The sequence below is a fragment of the Ailuropoda melanoleuca genome, chromosome 2, assembly GCF_002007445.2.
Source record: "Ailuropoda melanoleuca isolate Jingjing chromosome 2, ASM200744v2, whole genome shotgun sequence".
Classification (NCBI taxonomy): domain Eukaryota; kingdom Metazoa; phylum Chordata; class Mammalia; order Carnivora; family Ursidae; genus Ailuropoda; species Ailuropoda melanoleuca.
Window position 1 is genome coordinate 115,099,701 of NC_048219.1, and position 25,179 is coordinate 115,124,879.

General features: G+C 37.4%; 1 protein-coding gene across 3 annotated transcripts in view; it reads left to right on the forward strand.

The window, feature by feature from the left end:
• Positions 1–25,179, forward strand: part of ARHGAP15 (Rho GTPase activating protein 15) — a 594,053-nt gene that overhangs the window by 86,819 nt on the left and 482,055 nt on the right. For all 3 annotated transcript variants that reach the window (XM_034643265.1, XM_019800514.2, XM_002920055.4), the window contains exons 5-6: positions 1,920–1,981; positions 12,914–13,001. In XM_034643265.1, coding sequence (XP_034499156.1) covers positions 1,920–1,981; positions 12,914–13,001 — 150 coding nt within the window. The remainder of the gene's footprint in view (positions 1–1,919; positions 1,982–12,913; positions 13,002–25,179) is intronic.

Genomic DNA, 25,179 nt, shown 5'->3' on the forward strand with positions numbered 1-25,179 from the left:
CCAGAAAAGATCTCACCTACATCAGAGTGAGTCTTATAAATAGCTAGTTCATTAACTGGTGAAATCTTAGTGGTTTGGGACAACTCATCTGTCCCCAAATATCTCTTCCTTTCACCTGACATACGCAGATTGATTTTTTGGCTTTTTCAGTTTTCTATAAAGATTTTTAAACACATGAAAATAGTCACTCATGCATCCACTAATTTGTTTAAACAATATTTATAATTGTGATTATTGGTGTCAACAAGTACTGTAGGTGCTGGGAATCTGGGTGTGCAAGGTAGAATCACAGCACAGGTGCAGGTACAACCACATGCAGTAGTCCCCCCCATCCATGATTTGGCTTTCCATGGTTTTGTGGTCCATCGCAGTCTGGAAGTAGATGATCCTCCTTCCAACATCTCATTAGAAGTTCAATAGTAGCCTAATGCGATGCCACAATGTCTACACCATTCACCTCACTTCACCTCCTCATGTAAGCATTCTATCATCTCACATCATCACAAGAAGAAGGGGCAGTATAGTACAATAGGGTATTTTGAAAGATAGAGACCAAATTCACCTAACTTTTATTATAGTATATTGTTATAATAATTATTTCATTTTATTATTAGCTATTGTTGTTAATCTCTTACTGTGTCTAATTTATAAATTAAATTTTATCTCAGGTATGTATGTATAGGAAAGAACATGGTATATATATGATTCGGTACTACAGAAGGTTTGGGGCACCCACTGGGGGTTTTGGGGTCTTGGTATCTTCTGCAGATAAGGGCGCACTACTGTAAGTGGACAATTACAATATGACCAAATAAGTGCTATGTATTGGTAATGGCAGAATAAAAATGGGGATTTGGGATAGGGGCACCTAAAGGGGATTGTGGAGGAATCTTGGAAGGACCCTCTAACAATAGACAGACAAATTTCATTTTAAAGTAGATTTAATGTATTTAGGAGTTTCTGGGTTGGAGACATGGTGGGTGAAGTATTACCGTCAGGGGGAAAGCATATAGTGTGCAATTGAGGGACTGTGGTCCTTTGATCTTAGGCAGATGACTTATAAAAACTTTTAGCATTTAGTGCAGGGAAGAAGGTTGAAGGGCAATTCATCCATAGTGAAAAGATGGAACACAGGGTAAGGACTTGAGATAAGGGTATGTGGGAAAGACAGGGGAAAGTGGCAATAGGGTGCTCAGAAATCAAAACGCCTATTAAAGCCTTTGCTGGGAGTCAACTCATCACAATTTGCATTGTACATTTATTTACCCTAGAACTCCACCTAAACCTCCGTAAAGTTATCAAAAATTATTGAATCTCCTTTAAGAAACTTGCCGTTGTATTAGCAATGAAAGCCAATAAATACAAATAGGAAAGGAAGCAAATCCACATTATGGAAGAAGGTAACAGTGTTTCTTGGTGACTGAACAAAATGCATGAAATGTCACTCTTTTAAATGCCTTTCATGGTTCAACTGGTTCAGACACTTGGTTCCACCGAATTCTTTCCACTTCCTGGCCTCAGCAGATACACGAGGTGGTGAGGAATGGAAGTGAAAAGGAAGAATTTTTCTAAGGATGATCAGTAAAATTAAGGAAGGCATTAAATTTGTTTTTGTTTTGCCATTTTTAATCAGTTTTGTAAGCAAGTGACTTCAATGCCCAGAAGGAAAAGTGAGTAAAGGTGTATCACCGTCTAACAAATCGTTCACATTACTCTTTGTAATCTTTCTTTTGGATATTTAACGGCTTGTAATGACTATGATCTTGCAGGCACTTCCCATAAGCTATATATGCATTATTAATGAAGTTCTATGACTGGAAACTTCCATCACTGCAATGACTGTTGGAAAGCATAGGTTCATTCAAAATAATAATGCATAGGGGTTTGTCACAGCTTTAATATATGCATTCTTTTTGCAGATGGTTGAAAAAGAAGGTTATCTTCAGAAAGCTAAAATTGCAGATGGTGGAAAGAAACTAAGGTAATAAAAGTTCCTGAATTCACTTTTAGATAACTATGATAGTTTTCCATCTTCTCGACTTGTGTCACTGGTGCTGTTTAGAAAGGAAGGTTCTATGGTATAAGACTAGAATATTTTCCTCTGCTATCACTATAATCAACATTATTTTTAATATAATTACAGCTTTCCAATAAAGCACTACATTCTATATTGTTGTACATAATATTAAATGAAGTGCTTCTTGTCCTCCTGGAACTTGAAATCTTAAGAAAACATGCAAATAAATAAAATAATGGGCCTTGATTTTTGAGATTAACAGATTAAGTGATGAGTGCTCTCATTTTTCAGTATATAAAGATCTCCCTACAATACATTAAGAACATAATTTTTGAAGATTGGGGGGTTTGAAATACATTTGCTGCTCAGATAAAAATAACTTAGAAAAATAAAAAGAAAATAAAATCATCTGTCAGATAGAAGGTTGAATATTGTCACATTTGGAGATGAAAATAACACAGAGTCAGTAAGAGAAATTAGAAAAGAAAATAAAAATTCCCCGTGCAACAGCACCAAGAAAAAAACCTCGAAAGAAAAAATGAGGTTGATAGAAATGTAGAGAAAGATGTTAGACATTCTCTATGATTTGGGATATTTAGAAATAATCATTTCCATTTTAGAATGTTTCCTATTTCTCATATACATACTATTATGTACTTAGCTTTGTGCTAGGTGATATGCAAGCTACAAAGATATGTATAAGGTGCTCAAATTGGGAGACAAGGCATTTACTTATGACTGTATTATTAACAGCTAAAACCATAAAGGATGAATGTACTAATTAGCGACACAATGGGACACTTGTTAATTGTATAATGCAATTCATTACTGGAATGGCACTCTGGCCAACAATAGACCATAAAGTATGCTTTTGTTTGCTGCCTGTAATGGAGTATGTATATATTTATTTAAAAGAAGTAAAACTGGAGAAAACAACATCCATGATTCTGCTTCTTAAAAGAGCTATTTTAATTTAGAACGAGCTCTATTTTTGGCTTATATTGTGTTTTATTCTGGGATAGTAAACAGGGCCTTGAACCCTCTTCTACACTGTTTCTGTGTAGTAACCTTGCAGTCACACTCCCTTGAAGGGTCTAGGAGAGACATGAATAGGACAGAAGGTCAAATGCAAAGCTGCTTTAAGAGACTGGACTGGTCCCCACCTCAGTGGATAATCTGACTTAAGGAGTTGGGCTCTGAAGGAGCAACAGGATGTTTTGACTTTGGCTAACTCAGCCTAGTGTCCTCCTTTTCCTTGGACCTCATTCCCAATTACACCAGCTCTAGGGAGTAGTGCTGACGGTGTAGAAATGATTCTTCTCAAGATGAATGAGTCAAGACCCTCTTTTACCTTACCAGTTACATGCTGACAAAGTCTAAAGAGGGACAGAAAAAGACCCAAGGACCTGTCTGAGTTATCACTTCAGCCCTCACTGGGGCTTGGTAGGGGAGAGAAGGCGAGAGCTGAAAGGAAAGCCTCATGCATGGAAGAGGAGAAGATACTGAAAGGAATTCCAGAAAATAAAGATGATGCCCCAGTTTTGTCTGTAAACCCCCCTTATAAAATTTTTCCCTGGAGGGCGATGTCAAGAAAAAAAAAAAAAAGAAAGAAAGAACAGAACAAGGCCCTTTCCTCAACTAACTCACATGAATACATTTTTAGGCAGTTTCAATCAGTGTGTATACCATTTTGTATTTGTTTCATTTGTTGTTACTTTAATCAGTTTGCAAATCATTTTTGTGCTCTAGTTTAAATTCATATAAACATTAGTTTGTACTCTGTTTTATTGTTATTTCAATCAGTTTGCCTACAATTATGCATTCTTTCAGCTTTTTTCATTTAAAGCTATATACATTTTAGTTTCCTTTTTTTTTTAACATCAGGTGCACAGAATTGAGTTGATTTTACTGTTCAGTGTTGGCTTTATATTATCATCATTCTGGTTTTATTTTATCCTCAGTCTCCAATTCTCATGTCAATCCCCTGTAGAATGTACGTTCATCAAATCTACTCTCCATATTCTCATGTGGTTATATGTGTGGCATTCTAGTAAATAGTGTGTAGTTGTGAGTATGTGAATGTGTCCTAAATTGCATAAGCTTTTTGTGTTATATACTTCCTTCTGTTTTTTATTACTTTTATTCAGTGTTAGTGTTTGGACATGGATCTGTATCTATATATTTAAAATGAGTTCACTTCTTCCAACTGCTGCCCATTTTGCCATTGTATACATACACCAGATTTTCCTTAATCTCTCGGCAGTGGACCCCTAAAGTGTCCCTAACTCCTTCCATCCCCCAAAGAACCCTGCAATAAGCCACATATATGTCTCTCCTTACGCACCCGCTAGGTATTGTCTTTGGGGCATATACCCAGGAGTGAAGGATTGCTTGGTGGTAAGATACACATATTTATAAATCCATTGAGTGCTGCTGTCAGACTTCCTCCTGAATGAGTACCCGAGTTCACACTCCTGCAAAGCAGAAGGGACCTCATCCTGCCATCATCACATCACACAGTATTATATAACTCTCAATTTTACAAGTTGATGGTGAGAGAATGTTACTACAATGTTGCCTTTATCTTTATTTCCTCTCATTGGCATTTCAGTTGAGCGTTGCCTCATCCGTTTAGAGTTAGTCAAGTTCTGCGTTCGGAGAATTGCCTAGGTATCAACTTCAACTATTTTCTATTGATCTCCCCACTTTATTTTTGAAAGAACTCCTAATATCATTGAGATAGTGATATACTACCTGGTAGATATACCAAACCATTCCCACACTCCTCTTTTGTTTAAATTTTAAGATGATTCCAGTCTTATACTAAAATAAGTATAATTGCAGCAAAACTCCTGTTGTCAATGTTTCTTTTATTTTTTAAGATAAATGCTAAGCCTGGAATACCTGATTAAATCACATAACCATTTTTTAATGTTATGTATTGCCATAATGCTTGTCCAAAGAGTCAGTGTGTTTTTGCAGCTAGCAGCAAAGTTGTCAGTTTAATCATAACCTTGAAAAATTGTATACTTTTATCCCATTGAAAATTTAGTAACTATTAAATAGTATACCATGGTTGCTATAGTTTGTATTTCTAGTATAAATGTCTTTTGATTGCCTTTTGCCCACTCGTCAAGGTACTTTATATCTGTTATACATTTTAATGTGTTAATAAACAGTATTACTAAATGCTTACTCTGTCAAGTACTTAGCAAAATGCTTCACCAGTAATACTGAAATGATACTCTAAGATAAGCTCTATTATTATTTTACGTTCCATTTTACAAATGAAGAAAATTGATCACTGGTATTAACCTCTCCTTTCTCCCAGACTTTACTGTATGTATAGTTAGTACCAGATTTTAGCCCCGTCTTCTGTTTAAAGTAGATTAGATTTTACTCTCTTGCTAGCAGCTCCTTAAGGCCAGGAAGCAAAAACTGTCTTGTTATTTCATACCATTAACAGTACTAAGGGCTTCAATTATCACTTAGCAAACATTATTTTATTACTCTCGATAGTTTTCTATTAAAAAATCCGTGAAAGCTCATCCCCATCATGCATTATGTTTTTATTTTCCTTCCTTCCTCTCCTTTTCCTTTTTGTTAACTTCCCTCTTTTATATGTTTTTCTATCTCTTTCTAAGAAGAGTTTGACCTCTCTCTGAATATGAACAAGAGTGGGTAAAAGGAAGGAAAACTCATTGGCTATATCCTACATTCATAAAGGGCCATAAGTTTAACCTTGTCTGGAAATGGTGTTCTTTTTTTTAAAAAAAAAATTTAATTAATTAATTTATTTGACACAGAGAGAGAGACAGCCAGTGAGAGAGGGAACACAAGCAGGGGGAGTGGGAGAGGAAGAAGCAGGCTCCCAGCACAGAGCATGGAGCCCGATACGGGGCTCGATCCCAGGGCCCTGGGATCATGACCTGAGCCGAAGGCAGACGCTTAATGACTGAGCCACCCAGGTGCCCTTGAAAGGGTGTTCTATAAATTACCACTGATACACAGACAGGATTGAAAGCTGAATACATTAATCACTCAACTTTATTTTTCTTAATTGTTAACATTGAAAATATGTTTTACTTTTCTTGTGAAGTTTCTAAATTCCTTCGTTTTGGAACTTCCATCCCCAAAAAGAAGCAGCCCTGGCCCCTTTAAAGCTCTGTGAGACCCTAGTGAAAAGCTATTTTCAATACTTTCATGTACAAAAGGCACCTGACAGTGTGGACACCATGTCTCCACATACACCTGTCACTTTCACTTCATGCCTAGCCCTTCATCATCTCACTTGTGGTTCTGCACATCTGATCACATCTAGATGTCCCTCTGCTCTGCTCTTTGGGGCATGGAAAGTACTTGGGGGTGAAAAGATAAGCAGAAGAGGGGTATGGGAAGAAAAGGAGTGAAGGTAGTGCAGTGTTTGTCTACTAGCACCCATTTTCATCCCAGAGCCTGGAACTGTGAGACCTTTGTTTTTCTTTTTTCTTTCTTTCTTTCTTTCTTTCTTTCTTTCTTTCTTTCTTTCTTTCTTTCTTTTTTTCTTTCTTTCTTTCTTCCTATTTCTTTTTTTTTTTTTTGAACAGTTGTTTCTCAAAAGAGACTTCCTTTAGAACATGATAACAAAGTACCCTGCTAATGTGAACTTATTTTTTCTTTAGTACCTTCTGTTCAGGTTCCCAATAAATTCTTCCAGGCTGAATTGTCTTTTTCTCCATTTATGCTCAGTAGTGAAGACTGGAGGGAAGATTTGAATAGTACAGAATACAGAAGTTAAGTTCTAAAAGTTTGCTTTAGTTTTAGTATTTCCATCGTATGCTCTGTTATAATTTCCAAGATCTGATATATCACTCTTTGAATATATCAAGATTTTGCATTTCTTGTAATACTGACAGAGATGTGTGTATTTATACTTCAGTGTCTCTTTGGCCCACTTTTAGCAGTGGCAACTTACAAGAGACTTGGAGTATGAGGGAGAAGAAATAATTTCCTAACCTAGCAGTTTGAGAATGCTTAAGAACACTTAAGAGTGACCAAGGGATTTTATGGACCATCAGTCAGGGATACTAGACTAAATCACTGTCACTCCCACCACGGTGGGGACTCATGTCAAACCCAGTGTGATCAAATCAGATAAAAAAGGCAGGTCCCCCAAGAAAGTCTGATATTATGATGTTGTCTCATATGTATTTTCCTCTGACTTTTGGTTGGCCACCCATCGTTACCTAAAGGAGGCATAGGAGAGGTGGGTGTAGGATATAAAACAAACGAATGTATGAAACCTGAGCTCAAGCTAACAAAGTCTTATAATGGCAATGAATATTTTAAGAACTATTTTCCATCAAGCTGTCTTCAGAGAAGCAGTTACAAAGTTGCTGTTATTATGTGCTGCCACCCGGTGTCCATTTTGTAGAATGCAAGGAGTTTTCTGCCTGGCGGATGGCTGTGTTGTTTTTTGGGGTTTGGGAGGATTTCCCCCGTCCCACCTCCACAACAGGGAATTTGTTTTAGGAAAGTTTTGTGAAGTGTCTCACTTGGATAAAATACCCCACCAATTGCATACATGTAAATAGCTGTCATTCAAATTTAGTTCTTCCCCCTCCTAACTGTAGTAAGCCCCTTTCCCATCTTCAGTGTGATTTGGATTTTTTTGCCAAAAGAAAAAAAATATAAATACTGAATTTCTTGAGCCACAATCTGTTTCTTGCATTGAATCACTAGTCCCAGTATCAATCCCTCACCTGATTGTTATCCATAATTTGTGGGGAGACTGTCCACCTATTCCTAACACCTCTGATGTACTAAGGTGGTATATTTCCTGAGCTTTGTGTCTTCCTTAGCCCTAAATCTAACCAATAGTTTGTGTTTTTCCCCCTCCATGTGGAAGAATAGAAAAAAAAAGTCTCTGTACAGTTTAGATAATGAGGTGAGGCATTAATTGGCCCCCACCAATGGATAAATTTACCTACTAGCCATCGTGGGAAGGTAGGGATGAAAGGGCCTGTAACATCCCAAGTCAGGCAAGAAATGGCTCGGCTCCAAGGAGAAGGACATTTAAGTGCTTGTTTGACAAAAGTTCTTTATCTCCCTTTCTCAGAGCCTATGATGAGGCTCTGCATAGACGTGCTCGACCTGACTCAGGGAGAGCTGCACGCCCCCTGCTCTGGAGACAAGATGCAGCCGAGTGAATGTGCTCATCAGGGTCCAGGAGAGTTGGCTCGACTCCCGTATTTATGAGTTCTCTGCCCTTGGGTAGGATGTAGGCTCACTGAACTTCAGTTTGCTCTTCTGTAATATGAGTATTAACCACCTGCCAGTGCCGTGTGCTTCCATGTTTATTGCCTGTGTCCCCCTGAGTTAAAGGGAAACTCTTTGAGGTCTCTCCTATTTGCCTTTATGTATTCAGTCCTTGGAATTGTGACTGTTGTGCAGTAGATGTTCCATAGATACTGGTGACTGACTTTGCATTTTAATTACTTGACACGTCCAAAATACCAGGTGTAATCCCTAGCGCAGAGTGGGGACCAAAGCATGCATAGTAGCTCATCTTACTGACACACGTATGAGAGGTCAGAAAGACCTCAGGAGACAGCTCAGGACTGTCAGTAGAATTATAAATTAGAAGCAAATATACTAAACCAGAAGCAGTAGATAGTTGTTTTTTTATAATGCTAAGAATGACATACCAAAACACTAGGGAACTAAGAACAGAAAAGAGAAATATAGGAGATTCGTGCTTTTGTGGTACTTATAAGTGAATAACAGTAGTCACAGAGCAGGAAAAATCTAGAGATGAGACCCCCCTGAAATTTGAGAGTCCTTATAAACTTTTGCTCAAAAACCTTTAATGAGCACCTACTAAATGTCAGGTACTATCTCAGAAGTGGAAAAGCTTGAAGAGGTCAGGGATGATGTCCACCTCTTTGGGGGAGGTAGGGGATTAGATGGACTTTCTCTCCGTTCTGAAAACCACTTCATCCTTGAAAGGTTTATTTTAAAAGTTTCATCAGAAACTGTGAAACTTACCTGTTTTGGCTAAGCCCTGAAAGTTCGCAGGAGTAACTCGCTTCCTGAGTTGTCTTCAACATACTGGACGGTAGTCACCTATTAAGGATTTGGGTGCAGAAAGAAAGCATTAAAGGTTCAAGTCAGGGCAAAACCTTGCCAACAGACCCCTTTCACAACTCTCTCCAGAGCTGACAATGTCATCCAAGTGGCTCCTGTGTTACAGTAAGGAGCTGAGGAAGCTCTTGCACGGGTATCCTGAGAACTACAGGCAGCACATGCCAAACCCATCAGATGGGGAATGAACCAGACAGATATTGTGACAAAAATGGTCGAATGCCCAGAGTACCTCATTCAGAGAGTCAGGTTCCGATTTAAGTCATAGGTTAAAAGTTGTTCCCCTGATGTGAATTCTCAGCCACTCCTAGACTACAGACTTTTGACTAACTTCCTGGTTGTATGATCGTCACTGACTGTAGATGAGTCTGACCAGAATAATTCCTCAGCAGAGCAGGAAAGAGACAGAAGTACCATCATTAGGAGCACACCCCTGCTTCCAGCTTCTTCTGAGGAGTTGAATGGTCCTTTGTGTGACTCCTTTAAATCCATGCAACTTCTAAAGGAAGTGGAGTTTGGAAGTGGTGGGCCTTTGTTCTGCTCTTTCAATTAGCATCAGGTAAGACAGTTTATAAGGAAGCCTACATGGCTTCTGCCTTGTCACAGGCTATGCACACTGGCTTTTATAATGTGAGCATTTCAACCAAAACCATGGTGAAATCTGACATTGACAATCTCCTTAGCAAAGATAGTAACGCTCAATCCTTAAAAAAAGACAGCATAAATTAGTGACCAGATTATAGGCTTTAGAGTCAGTGAAACTGGGTTTGACTCTAAATCTAACTGGCTTTATTAAGTAAGTTACCTGAACTCTGTGCACCTCATTTTCTGTATTGTAAATGGACATATTAGTATCTTCATTATATTTTTTGTGGAACTAAATCAAACTTTAGTAGGTACTCAAAATAATATATGTTAATTTTTATTTTTAAAGAGAATGAAAAAAAACAAATGAAATTAGGGCATCTAAAAAGTTGACAACAGTATTTCTTCTTCTTTTTGAAATAAAATTATTTTAAGCAAATTGGAAAAATCTTCACTTTTATTTTAACACCATAGAGACGTTGTTATTCATAAATTCAAAATGAAATAACACTGTATGTAAAGTGTCAGAGCAATTCATATTACTAAGTTTCCAAGGCCTGCAGTTTTTACCCTCTTTGACTTGTTCATCACATTCACCTACGAGGGAACATTTCATAGCAGTTCAAAGTTCTAACAAAGAACCATGAGATAATTCAATTTCATGCAACTTCATTTCTAACCAGTTCCAGTTCCAAGTTTAGGGAAGAGAAGAGTAATGCCAACACGTTCTGTAAACGATCAACATCTGAAACAGATTCAAATCAGAACCATTTATCCCGGGCTCGCTATAGACTGGAAGCAAATAAGGTATAGTATCTCCCTGCCAGGAGATGAAAAATATAGTGGGAAATATAAAAGGCAGGTTAAATATGGGTTCCATCAGTCTGAGGGTGTTCCATATTCCCTGATCACATACTGTCAAAATAACGGGTAGAGATAAACGATGCCCAGTGTAGACCAGCAGTCCTTCCAATGTTTTTCTTTTTTCTATCTGGGGTCAGCTAATATTATGACCTGCATAGAGACAAGGCTATGGCTGCCCCGATTTATTTTGCTGCTCCTGGTGCCTTAAAGGACAAGAGGGCTCTAGGGGAAAAGAGGGTGAAGGTCTATGTGGCTTTCTGTGTTGGCGTTGTTTTTTTCACCTTTTTCATTGTTTGATAGAAAAAGTGACTCTTTGAAGACAATTGGGTTCAAGAACATAATGTTCATATTTGCATGTTGGAATACACATATTGTTTGTTTTGTTTCTGTTTATCATGTTGGGTTTTTTTTTTTTTTAGCACAATGGTGCATGGTTAAGAAAGCTTCAGGCACGTAAGAGCAATCTAATCTTGTCGTAAATATTAACTTTACTGAATCAAAACTGTCCTTTCAATCAAACCCCTGAATTCTAAGAAGCAAGTGGAAATAACTACACAGGGATCTTCAATGGTCATTTTAAATATGTTTTTGAGTAGGTTTTTTATTGACCTGAAGAAAGTCTTTCTTGTAAACTTTTTTCCTACCACTTTTATAAAATGAATTCAGTTATTTTGAAGTGAGTGTTAAACCAAAGCCAACTGCAGCAGTATGATATAACGGATAGAAAAGTACATTAATCTCTTTAATGCTTTACCACCTACAAAAGGACATTCTTTACAACACAAATAGACATATAATTGCTGAAGTAATACATGTTCAATGCAAGAAATTTGATAAACACCAAGAAATAGAAAGGAAAATCAAAAGTTGTAATTTTATCACCTGATTTAACTATTGTTATACCCAGCTCTTTTTCCCCATGCCTAAAGTCCAGGCATTGACTCAGTGAATATGTTTGTAGTACTTCCTCTGTGCTAGGCACCTGGGAATACTTCTGTAAGCACGAAATGCTTTTTATCATTTTGAGGGTATTTTAGGATGGGGAGAGATAGAGGTGAAATATACAAAAATTATTTTTTAATTTATCATAAGTGCTGTGTAAGGAAGTCACAGATGGCATTTTAGGACATAATATTTGAACTGCTGATGAATGAGAGCTAATCATCAGAAAGGGCTTAGATGGGGGAATACAGTCTTAGGAAAATGAACAGGACAGGGTTGTAAACTACATATTGTATTATGGTCTTCATTAAAATCTTCCCATATCAGTATTTTTTCATAGCATAGGGTTTATTATTTCATTATAGGAATCTATTACATTTAATTTATACAAATAAACTTTTAAAATATATTTTAGGTCCACAACGAAGAAATAACAGTTCACTTCATTCTTGTGCCCACAGCCTTAACAACTTATGAGATGACTAATTTAGGATAAACTTAAATTCATAGGAATGGACTCGTTTAGTCAAAAGACAAACACATTTTAAAAGATTTTTTAAAAAAAAGCTTATTGCCAAATTCACTCCAGGAAGATGTGCTCGTGTACTTTCCCACCAAAATTGTATGGAAGAATTCATTTTTTCACCCTTTCAGTCACCCTTGGTATTATTCCTTCTAATTCCTGCCAATTTGATTGGCAAAGAGGGGAAAATCATTTCATTGTTTTGATTTGCATTTCTTTGATTTCTAGTGAGATTCAATATTAAAAAAATATTTTGGGGCTGCCTAGGTCGCTCAGTTGGTTAAGCGCAAATTGTTGATTTTGGCTCAGGTCATGATTTCAGCGTTGTGAGGTTGAGCCCCATGTAGGGCTCCTCACTGGGTGTGGAGTCTGCTTAAGATCTTAAGATTCTCTCTCCCTCTCCCTCTGCTCTCAAAAAAAAAAAAAAAGATTGAACTAGACAATGATACGTTAGTTGGTTAGTTTTTCAGATTCTGAAATAGGCTGAAACAATGAAGAGAAGTAACAATGAAGGGGGGGTTCAGATTTCTGTTTTTACTTTGCTGTTGTTGGCTTGTCGTGGAAACACTCTCAAGTAGGGGACATGGCTACACGAAAATTGGGGTTTTACTACTTGAAAAAGATTTTGTGAGGATCTCCAAATGAGAAATGTTTACTATAAATGCCATGATTTTTAAAAATTACAGAATGTCTTTATTATTACCCAAATTCCATACCACCTATAGATTTTAATAAAGAAAAGACTTTTATGAAGACTACTTAAAAATACAGACTCTACTCCTTCCAAATGTTGCTGATAAATATCTTTGAATGATTTCTTCAAGTGATAATGCTTTTTTTTTCTCTTCTCTTTTCCTCAGGAAAAACTGGTCTACTTCCTGGATTGTTCTTTCTAGTCGAAAACTCGAATTTTACAAAGAATCTAAGCAGCAGGCTCTGTCTAACATGGTAGGTAGTTCTGCTTTTACTATTATCATCTTCACAGAAATAGTATTGAATTAAAAGTTTGGTTTCATCAGAAATCACACTCAAGCCTCCAAGCTACCAATGACTGAAAGCAGATGGAGGAAATGACTCAATAAACTTTTAATCAGATGAAGGAAAAATAGAACTTAGTGTCTGTTTTATTAAGTGGTGCATTTGGAGAATAATCACAAAATGAGATGAATGGTGAGCAGCTATCTAGTAATGTGAAGGTAACACTTTAAATTAAGGTGCCATTTATAAATGCTTTATTCTTATTTATGAAATGATCGCTAAATGCAGCTACTTGTTCAAATAATGTATTATAAAGTATGTTATAAAATGCATTAGTAATAAATGCTTAACAGATGAGACTATGGGAAGCTGTTTTAAAGAATATTATAAGACGTAAATCCTATTAAACCATGTACGTGCATCTTTAATACATGAATTTAAGTTGTTATCTTGCATGCTATAAAGTGCTTCATACATTAATAAATAATAATAAACTGTTTATAAATGGCACCTTAATATAGGGTGTTACCAATGAGGAAACACTCTAAATTAACAAAGTGATTTTTTATCTTAGTCTAACTGCGACATTCACTAAATCCAGCTAACTTTCTGAATATTTCTGACTCCGTCTAATGGAACTAATACAATTTCTGTATCCTGTAGTCATTACATAAAGTGAAATTTGTAGGGTTTCTCTATTGTACCTGGAGGAGGACCTTACATATGCCCACAGAGATTTGACAGTGATAGTAAGTAGGAGCACATCCGAGCTAGTTACGGGGCAGTTCAAGCTCAAACCCTTGCTGCCCAAGCCCCAGAGCTGCCACTCAATGAAGGAGACGGTGGGCAGGCAGCATGTCTGACAGCCTCCTGATTAGGAAGGACGCCGGGCAGGAACCAACCTGCCATACCCCATCGGCCTGATGGGCGGCAGGGAAAGGGGTCGCCTGGCAGGAGTTAACCACAATGAACTAATTTGTATTTGGCAGGTAATAAAACGATGGAAAGTTCTTTGCTCTCCAGCCACTAGTCCTGTTTGCTATGTAATCCTCTTTAAATAGGAAATAGAAAATCATTTGCTAGGAGATGTTTGTTTGTTTTTTTTTAAATAGAAGAACAAAAGGTAGCATTTGGCTTGTTCCTGATAATTGCAATAGTCTTTATCCCCAAGTGGCTTGCTGATTTTGGAACCTCAGTGCGGTCCAATCTGTAAACTAATTATAAATAAATTAAAAATACATCTCAATCCTTTGTATTTTTAATTTAAACGGCCTCAGAAATTTGTTCTAGCCTTTTGTTTTGTTTTTATTTGGGGGCTACAGTAAGGTTGAGATAATCTTTTTAAGAAAAATAAAGTACCCCTAAGGGCCAGGCACAAAACAACTCCCATCCAATCCCGGGTCCTTTGTCTTCCCTTTGAATGAGTTCTAAAGAGGGAGGCAGGAAAAGGAGGAAAAGTTGCTTGCCTCGCAAGTTTGGCTGCTGAGAAATGATCTTCCTCCTGCTGGGTGAGAAGGACTCCACCGGAGGGAGCAGCGTTTATGTGAATGTTCTGGGAGAATGGGAGAGATCAGATTCCAAATTAAAGCATTTGCTTTATTTTTATTTTATTATTTTAATCTCCTCGTCCCAGGACCAGGAGATATAATTATCAGCTGCTTAATGTTATACAGGTGAAAGAAAGCTCTTTTTTTCGATTGGAGGCAAACCTTTCAAGTCCTCTCACTAATTGCCTGCCTCCAGTTCAACCTTCTCAGTTGTAAATTGACAATAGATTTTTACTTTTAGAAGAAATTCGTTAACGTTTTTTGGCAGTCCCTATTTATGACTCCTGGCCCCATTTTCAATGCTCTTCTGGTTTCTCCCAGGCACTCATCTTCAAAGTGAATTCAGCGCAGGAACTAACTGCATTTTGTGGTAAATGGGGAAGAGAATTACAGATTCGTGTTTGTACTGCATGAATTGTCGTGCTAGTCAACTTCTTGGATACATTTCTAACCAAGTATTAAAGGCCTAGTGGGATAGCCCACATTTACCAATTCCAGTCTCAGAGAAACGATACGATGATTGCCAGGCCTTGATTAAAGATGCTGTGGTTTTATTTTGAAAGAGATTTATGCTCAAGTTTCTGAATTTCCCTTGCACCCCCTTACACATGTCCTGGTATTGTTCATTGTGCTTCTGGGAAAAAGTCTGTCCTTTCCTCCAAGGGGTCAGTAGAAACTGAGTAGTACAAAATGTGGTTTAAAGAGTAAATGGCATTTTAATCTTTATAGGAATGATCTTTGAATGTTAATGCAATGGTAAGACAAAGCAGCAAAGTAGCTAGGAGCTGGGCTTTGAAGTTCAACCACAGGGGACCTCGTGCCAGTTTTGCTGCTTAGGAGCTGACAAAGTTATTCAACCTCTTTGAGCTTCAGAATCCTCATCTGTAAAATGGGGATACTGATATCTGCCAAGAGAATCAATCGAGAGTGAAATTAGTTAATAAAAGAAAAAATAAATAGTAGCCATAGATTAATTATTATAGTCTAATATACTCTATCGAAATATAGAAATATATTCTGTAGTATGTAATACAGAATATATATACCTATAATATAGGTATAACATATTTTTACGGCATATTAGTTTTGTACTTGAACTGATGCAGACATATGTAGAGGAGAAAATACATCGATTCAAGGAACACCATCATATATGGTCTCCAAAAAGAGGACTGTGTATCCATAGGCAGCATAAATGTTGGGTCTAAGCACGGAATAATTCTGAAAGCGAAGCCATCGCTCTAGATGTTATCTCTTGCATGAACATATACATTTTCCTGGAGCCCTCATCTTCCTCCCCTGGCTCTTAACCCTTTGACTTTCACATTTAATATAGCAGGTCACAAGATATGCCTGATCCCACATTCCATGTTTGACCATTTTTCTTTCTCACTGAAATTCTTTCAGTTTGTAGACAAGTCTGATTTCTATCAAATGCAGCCCCCTCCTGGAAATAGACACCGGTGTGTGTAAATGAGAGATTCATAGGTTTTGGCTTCTCAGTGACCTCTTACTCAAGGAAAAAGAGGACTGACTCATTGTCTTTGTTTGTTTGCTTTTTTTTAGTAAGAACATTCAAGAGTAACCTACCACTTCCTACCACTGTCACTTTCTAACAGAAAGGGCGTCATAAACTACCCCAATCCCAAATCTAGGTAGGATAAAACCTCAGAATGCAACACGGTAGTCTTTAGCAAAATGGGAAACTATCCCCCTTTTATGTCTAAATACCTTGTCTCTGTTTTGTTCACTTCATCTTGGACCAGAGAGAGTTTGGTGAAGACTGGCCGGCCCTCCTGTGTAAAGGAGCATTTGAAAACCACTGGTATCACTACACCCAGATTTCCTGGATTATGAGGGAAAGGATGATGCTCATATTGTCATGGTTTTTTACATACTCCGATTTGTAACATACTTTAAATGTTTAAAATATGGTCATTGAAAAATAGTGCAGAAACCATTTTTAGTAAAATGTACAGTAGATATGTGTATTTTAAAAGTTATTAATCAAACTCCTACATAACCAGCACCCAAATCAACACTCGGTCAGCCCTCTAGAAGCCTCACCCCCTGCCATTCATCCCTGTACCATCCAGTTTCTTCCCTTGCCACAGAGTTCGATGCATTTTAGTCATTATTTTATAACCTTTCATTTTTTTCCCACCTGTATCTCTAGCCCTTAAGAAATCTAGCTTACTTTGCTTGGTTTTGAATTTATATAAATGGAAACACAGTGTAGGCTTCTTTTGTTTTTTGCCTCTTTCTCTAAATATGTCATGCTTTTTCTTTTCATTTTTTTTTCTTCCATACATTTTTTTTTCTTTGCACTGGTTTAAGTGATGCCTTTTGTTTCTATTTTGTTAGTGGCTTGTTTAGGATTACAGCGTTGATGACTTATCAAAGCCTAAAGCTAAGCAAACCCTTTACCCTCTTCCAAAATATTACCTTAGAATATTTTTAATCCATGTATCCTCTTCTCACATAGATGCTATTATTGTCTGATATTTTAATTCTTTCTTCTTTTTTTTTTAACACCACCAGACACGTTTTTGTTTGTTTGTTTGTTTGTTTTGTTTTTTAAATAGAGTTGTGTTGGTTTGATATTTGCTATGTTCTTTGCCATTTACTTCTTCCTTCATTTTCTAGGAAGGTCTTTTTCTTTTGTTTGAAGTATATTCTGAGAAATTCCTGTAGTAAAGGTCTTACAGTAACAACCTATCTCAGTGTCTGTTTGTTTCAAATGTCTCTATTTATCCCTCATTCTGGAAATATATATATATTCTCTCTGGATATAGAATTTTGAGTTGGCAGTTACTTTCTTTCAGCACATCAAAGATGTTATTCCACTATTTTCTGTCATATATTGTTATGATCAAGAAGCTACCTTAGTTTAACTGCTGTTATCTGGCTGCTCATAATATAGTTATCATTTACTTTGTTTTTCCACAGTTTTATTCCTCCTGCCAGGATTGCCTTGAAATTGTTTATAACTGTCATTAATATATTTTAGAAAATTATCGTATTATTATCTTATTATTTTGCTATTATCTTTTCAAATGAAACTTCTTTTATATTTTCATTTTTTTCTAAGCCTCTAGTTAAACCTTCATTGTCTTCTCACTCTATTCTCCACATTTTACATTCTTTTTAAAATCTTTTTTGTCTTTCTGAACTGCATTCCAAACCATTTCTCTTGACTTATCTTCTAATTCTTTAATTCAATCTCCCTTTGTGATAAACATCTTCAATTATTGTGATTTTCATCTCTAGAATTTTTTTTTAATTTATATGTCATTTGTGACAGTTGTCTTCTGCAGATATTTTCCAGACTCCCTTCTACTTCATTAAACTTAGAAGCCCATGGTTGTTTTATATTCTGTGTGTTGTGACATAACATCTGAAGTCTGCATCAGTTCATTTCTGCTGCTTCTCTTTTGCTTTGTTTCCTTGTGTGTCTGGTTATTTTTGACTGCATGCTAATCATTTATTCCTGGGATAAACGTGTCCTACTCCAGAATATTTAGCATTTTTCTTGGAGGGTCTGGGACACTCCAGTGATTGATTAGCTCCATCTAAGTTTAAAACTCTTAAATTTTGTATACATAATAGGAGAGTATACAACTTCTCAGACACAGAATTTTTCTTCAGTTTTCCTTTTTTTCCCCTTCTTTCACATTGTTCATCTACAAAGGCAGTTTTCTTTATAATCCCTTGAGTTTGAGAAAGGGAGCAAGTTTAACATTGGTTCTCCTTTATTCTTTCATAAGACCTCAGGCAGCAACCTTTCCATTATTCTGTGAAGTCAATTGACCAAAGTTCAACCATATAGTATAAAAAAATGCCCTCAGGCAGAGAGCACTTATGTTGATTTGATATTCAGCTTTCCTCTCTGGGTTCAGATTCCCATTTCCAAAAAATATTTACCCTAGCAGCTCCCACTATCTTATAGGCTTTCAATATTTTTAAGGTAATTTTAAAAAGAAGTATTTTATCCAGCATTTTTCATTGTTTTCAGTGAAGAGTTGATCTAAATAGCATAGTTTCTCATTTACAATCTACCTCACTTTCATTTAAATATGCATTTGGTTAATCAAGTTTGTGCTATTTATATAAGCCTTGGTAGGAAAAGACTTCATAAGAATATGTATTGAAATCCTACAATGAACAGCTTGCTCATTAGGGCTACATATAAGGCATAGAGATATAATCAAGATATAGTCTTTGCTTTATAGCATCTTTGCCAAAAAATAGGGTGAGATGAAATAAGAAACATAAAAGAGTTTTTCTGAGATTTAAAGGAGGGAGAGCTCACATCTGTGAAAAATTTGAATTGGGCCTTGAAGGATGGTTATAATTTCAATATGTGGAGATTTGTGGGCAGGGAATTCCAATGAATTAAAAAATATGAACGATGACATGAAACTGAGAATGGGCAAGGTCTGTGTGCTAAAACGAGAAATGAGGTTTTTTTCTTTTCTTTCTTTCTTTCTTTTTTTGGTTGGAAGATAAGATTTAAAAAAAGGGGGGGGGGCTTGAGAAGAGTACCAAGAATGGAGATTTGCTACCAGGGGCAAATCTTTACAAAAGCGTGCCAATGTTCTCCAGATATCTTCACCCTAGAATAATCTATCATCGCTGTTCTTTTAATAAATACATACTGAACAGAAGTATGACCCAGGTGTTACATATCTTCAAGGACAAGGCCTATCATGGAAAAAGGCAAGAGAGGAAGTTGATTCTTCAAGAATCATGGCTTCATCTCATTTAGTCCAAGAGGAAAAAGCTTTGCCTAAAAAGGCATCTACATTATATTTGCTTTACCTGTTTAAAGAAGCCCCATAAAAACAAGAGCTGTCAGTTTGGCTTCTCCTCTGAGGCCTGGACTCACACCCCTTGCGTGTCACAGGTACACTTGTCTATTTTAGTGTCAGTGGAGTATTTCAATCAGCTCCAGCACTTCAAGTACAATCTGCCTCTGAGCACCTGCTGTGCTTAGTGATTTTAAAGCTTCTGCTTGATATGGACTGGAACCCGACTCTAGCCATGGGATGTGACAAATATGCATTCTTGGTTTAAAAAAAAAGGACAGATTGCATTATGGGAGAGAAGCTTTTTAATTTAGAGCCCTCATATTTATTGATTCTACAAAGAATTAACAACTCCTAACAGGTGTCACACAATGTGTTTTTAAACCCTAGAGGTATCAGATGAATAATATGCAATCCCTGCTCTTAAGGTGCTGATCTTCCTAGAGGAGATAGAATCATATGTAGGTTTATTATAACAATACAAGACTTAAGGGATTATATATGGTGGGGAACCATCGATCTAGCTACTGGTAATTCTTTCCCAGGGAAACTCTTTTCCAAGTGATGTTCAACCTGTATATCTCTCCATTTGTTCATTCTGCAAAATCACTGAGCATCCTTGATGTTAGGCCGCTATGCTAGGTGTTATGAAACATACAAAAATGAATCCGACTCAGATCTTTCCTTTGAGGGTCTAGAAACAAATACAAAGTATGCCCATAAATCGAGTAATTGTAGTGAAAAAGTGGATATTGATAGTTGCTCCAAAATGGCATGAAGAGAGGCATGAGTTAGTTTTATAGTATCTCAGAAAAGAGAGATTGGCTTCCAACGGAAAAGATTCTAAGTATATCTGTCGAGGAAGTGACAGTTGAGCACGTTTTGAAGGATGAATTGGATTTTGAGACAGAAATGGGGTGAAAGGGACATTTTATGGAGAAATAAGGGAGTAGCCAATAATGAAACGTAGGAAATTGATTCTTGTATTTATTATACAGATATGTATTGAAATCTTGCCCTGCCCCATGCACTATGTGCTAATCATTGTTCTTGAAAATGATTCTTGGAAGTTCCCTAAGGCTTAGGGTGAATGTGCCTTCATCCAGACTCTTTTGCATTTCTTCTATGAGTTGCCTGGATGCACCTAGCAGTGAAAGATTGCCTCAAGATAAGCTGAGGAACAGGAAGCACTCCAGTTTGTTTGGAAAGTCCATGTGGAACCAGCTTAGGAAAGACCTTGAACAGGATTGTGAACAGAGATAATTTCATTCTGTAAGCACCCTGGAGCTCTTTGCAACCAATACTAACTATCCTTAAATTAAGGCAGATTCAGAGTTTTCAGAGACAGTTTTGAGGAAGTAAGATATATATATGTTTTCTACTTTTAACACAAAGAAGAAAAGACTTATTAAATGAGTTGGGAGACATGTTCTAAAAATCTGGTGAAACAGAGGAAAGCCATAAGGCCTGTGCTCTTATTGACAAAGAAAATGGTAAAACGGCTAAGTTGTCATCGGTATGGCCTAATGCACTTAACGAATCACAGGGCATCTTCTCACTCAGAAAATACTTTAATATTCTCACATGTCCTTGACCATTCGCAGTATGGTCCTCTCTAAAGAAGTCGTAGTGCAAGGAAAGCAGGCGGTGCAATTCATCTGAGAGAACTGTAAATATCCCATCCCAAGAACATGGGCTTATGAGCACATCAGTGAGCCCCAGTAGCAAACCGGGATTTATTTTCATGCGATTCCAGAATATATGTTTTGTGTCATACCTACTAAAATAAACACACTGTGGAAAGTTTATTTGCGGTTTAAGAAATTTCTCTTGTCTCCACATCCATCAAAATTCAGACCAAGTGGACCTTACTCTCATCAGTCAGCTGTTTCTGTTATATTTATCCCTCAATGCTCACAAATCCTAGTTAACATAAACCTAGTCTGACATAAATTCGAAAGCCTTATAAACATTTTAGGCAGCATTTCTCCCCTAAAATTGTATGGTTCTGAAACCAGTATGTTCCGTATGGAAGCTACGTGTTTATTACGTGTGTAACTTTTTTGGGCGGGGGCTACTTTTATTTTTTCCCCTTTTCACTGTACTGATAATTTCTTTTAAAGATTTTATTTATTCATTTGAGAAAGAGCACAAGCAGGAGGAGAGGCAGAGGGAGAAGGAGAAGCAGAGTCCCTGCTGAGCTGGGAGCCCAATGTGGGATTTGATCCTAAGACCTGGAGACCATGACCTGAGCTGAAGGCAGATGCTTAACTCTCTGAGCCACCCAGGTGCCCCGGTACTGATAATTTTTTTTTAAAGATTTTATTTATTTATTCGACAGAGATAGAGACAGCCAGCGAGAGAGGAAACACAAGCAGGGGGAGTGGGAGAGGAAGAAGCAGGCTCCTAGCGGAGGAGCCTGATGTGGGGCTCGATCCCAGAACGCCGGGATCACACCCTGAGCCGAAGGCAGACGCTTAACCGCTGTGCCACCCAGGCGCCCCTGTACTGATAATTTTTATTCGGAGGCAAACACTGGCATATTTTACTTTTAATGGCAGAAAACTTTTCCAAGGCGTTCAATAAACTATTAACTTTTTCAAACCACTCATTCAGCCATAACCTTGAAAGAAAAAAAGAATAATATGAAGGGCCTCATTAAAATAATTTGTTTACTTTTTTAATACTGTTTACTTCCAATGCAAATAATGAACACAAGCGTTAATTAAATAATGCAATACATCTAATGCTCATTTACTGCAGTATGGCTTTAATAACAAAATGGACTTATTTATGGGGGTAAAATGATGTGATTTAGCAAAAAGATGAAAATAGTTTCAATCAGAAAGCTATTCATGAATTATTGAGTATTCTGTGCAAAATGAATATGGAATTATTTTATCTTGTAAAGTGAGTATTGGGCCCTTATTCAGATCCCTGCTCGAAAAGATCATAAACATTGGAGGGGTAAACAATAGATCTACCAAACTTAGACTAATGAAAGCATCTTAAATTTCTGCTTAATATTTTAATTCTCCTAATGACAGTGCTCTGGCAAAGTCAGCATGTTAACATCGGGGCAGTTTCTAGTATATAGCCACAGACTACACTATCATATGGCCTCATCAGACCTTTAAAAATCAGAAAAAAACATTAGTCTGAAATCTAGGGGATGATGGATAGAGATAGAAAGAAAGAAAGAAAAAAAAAAGAAATGAATTCTACTGTTTTATTAGCATAAACATTGTAAGGAAAAAAATGAAATCAAGCTGATCAATATTACTATAAATGAAGCCATGTCCTTTGGTTATAATTCTCTCAAGATTTAGCCATTAACCACAATAAATTCTGTATCTTACATAATTTTTAATAACCACAAAAATCTATGAAATTGATAGGATGCTTTATAAATGGATAATAGCTTACTGTCCAATAAACCTCACCTTAGGCTCTCTCAGAAAACTGTTTTAATTATGAAGTTTGACTCTCTGTGGTTTATCATTTTGGTCAATGTAATGCATCTGATTTAGAGTTTGCATTTCTCTAAGATAAAATAGACTTTTACTCCACAGTGCATTTTGAGATTAAATGAATATATGTATTTGGTCTTTGTTAACAGTTCACTACTGAGTTGAAATGCTCTGGGAAGTAATATACCGTATCAGGTAGAATAAGTCAGACCACCTGGGTTGAAAATCCCAGGTTCACACTTTATTTTTATTTTTTTGATTTTATTTATTTATTTATTTGAGAGAGAATGAGAAAGAAAAAAAGAGAGCAGGAGCAGGGGGAGGGGCAGAGGGAGAAGCAGATTCCCTGCTGAGCAAGGAGCCTGATTCAGGACTTGATGCTGGGCTTGATCCCAGGACTCTGGGATCACGATCTGAGCTGAAGGCAGATGAGCCACCCAGGCGCCCCATCAGGTTCACATTTTATTTATTCTTATAGTCCTTGGATTTTTCAGCTGCAGTGTGAGGTTTATAGGAGAACCTCCCTCAGACAGTTATTGTGAGATTATGTGAGAAAACTGATACAGCGTGCCTGGCACATAGCAATGATAAATACTAATTATATTTATTGTGGCTGTTGTTATTACGACATGGAGCAATAGCGTATAGTGGCTAAGAGAAAAGTCATTGGAACCGAATAGAATTGGAATCAGATGCCCCAATTGCCACTTAATGGCAGTGTACTTAAAATCCCTGTCTTCGTTTTCTTAATATAAAGACTTTGGTTAGGGGAACACATCCTGCTGTCCAAATACAATCCAGAATTTCTGCGGAATCTCATTTCTTACTAATACCACAGTCTGAAACACGTATTCCTAGTCAGTTTTCTGCTGTACGGGGCTTCTCCCATCTTTTGGTTCTGCAAACTCCTAGTGGCATCTGAGGGAAAGGTAGAGAGAAAAGAGAAGGTCTGCCTGCTCCTTAAAACTGTAAGCCCAGAAGTGCCTCACATCGGTCTTGCTCCCATTCCAGTGATGGCAGTGGATAATGTGGCCACATGTTGATGCAGAGGGTGCTGGGAAAAAATGGAGTCCCTGGCTGGTGAGCTGCTTCCCTGTGACAACACACATTTTGGTGTAGCATTATTCATCTCTGCCACAAGGATCAATGATCTCAGCCCCAATTCTCCAGAGAACAAGGCCCGAATTTCGTGCCCATCCTTTATTTGGAAGGCATGAATCCATGATTTAGAGAGTGAGGCACAAAGGAAGAGAGGCAGGAAATGATGGGTGAATAGTGGAGGAGCTGTGCCATCAAGCAGGCTGCTACTCTCCAGTGAACCTCAAAGAGACACAGAGAATCACTGGGCAGCTGCAACACTTGACTTAGAAAGAAGCTGCAGGTAAGGTGTAGGGAGAAAGCGTGAGGCAGTCTGCGGGACAGAGGGAGATCTGGACGGAGGAGAGGAATTTATCTGCTATGTTTCTTCTCATTTCCTGCTTCCCTTTGGCTAAACTTCACCACCGAGTCTTCACTGCCTGCATCATATGAACCCTGGGCACACCTTTGGATGGCTACTTAGAAAGCCAGATCCTATGCCTTGTAAAGTGGCATTTTATACAAATCTGGAAGTGGATGAGGAACCGAAAGCCTGTCTGCACTCTGGCAGTCAGGAGAGAGGGCCTCGAATTCCAGAAAGGTGACTGGCAATCCTCAGGAAGTGGGGCCAAATGGGTTCAAGCAGGCTGGTTATCTGCAGGGACAGCTGAGGTAGACTGATGGGATGAGGGTCTAGGTAAGGACTTGGGGGGAGCACTTGAGGCAAAATGTGTCCAAGCTAGTCACCCTGCAAAATTAAATAGCTTTTTTTATGTAATGCAAATGGAAGACAGTAACAGCATACAACAGAAGTAGACCAAATAGAAACTAATGTATTTATTCTGGCAAGATTTGGATTCAGAACTAAATGCAATATATCTGTTCATTTCTTGAAAAGGAGAGCATACTTTTTCCTCAAAAAACAAACAAAAAAACCAAAGGCATAACATTCTAGTGCCCAAAGTCACCAACAAAGGTTTGCTTTTCTGAAAATCTGGTTTGATTTGGTCTTGTATATATGGAGAAATTTCACTGTAGAAACAATTTCAGTTATTATTAACATCATTTATATTCATATACATAAAACCCACATCTTACAATCCAAGTATCGTCTTCTATGTTGACAGCGGCCATACTTTAGACATTAATAAGATCAGGTATCCATTCAGCACTCTTTCCTAAATCATTTTGCCCAAATGAGAATTTATAAGTGAGTTTTATCCTCCTCCATGAATGATTTTCCAGA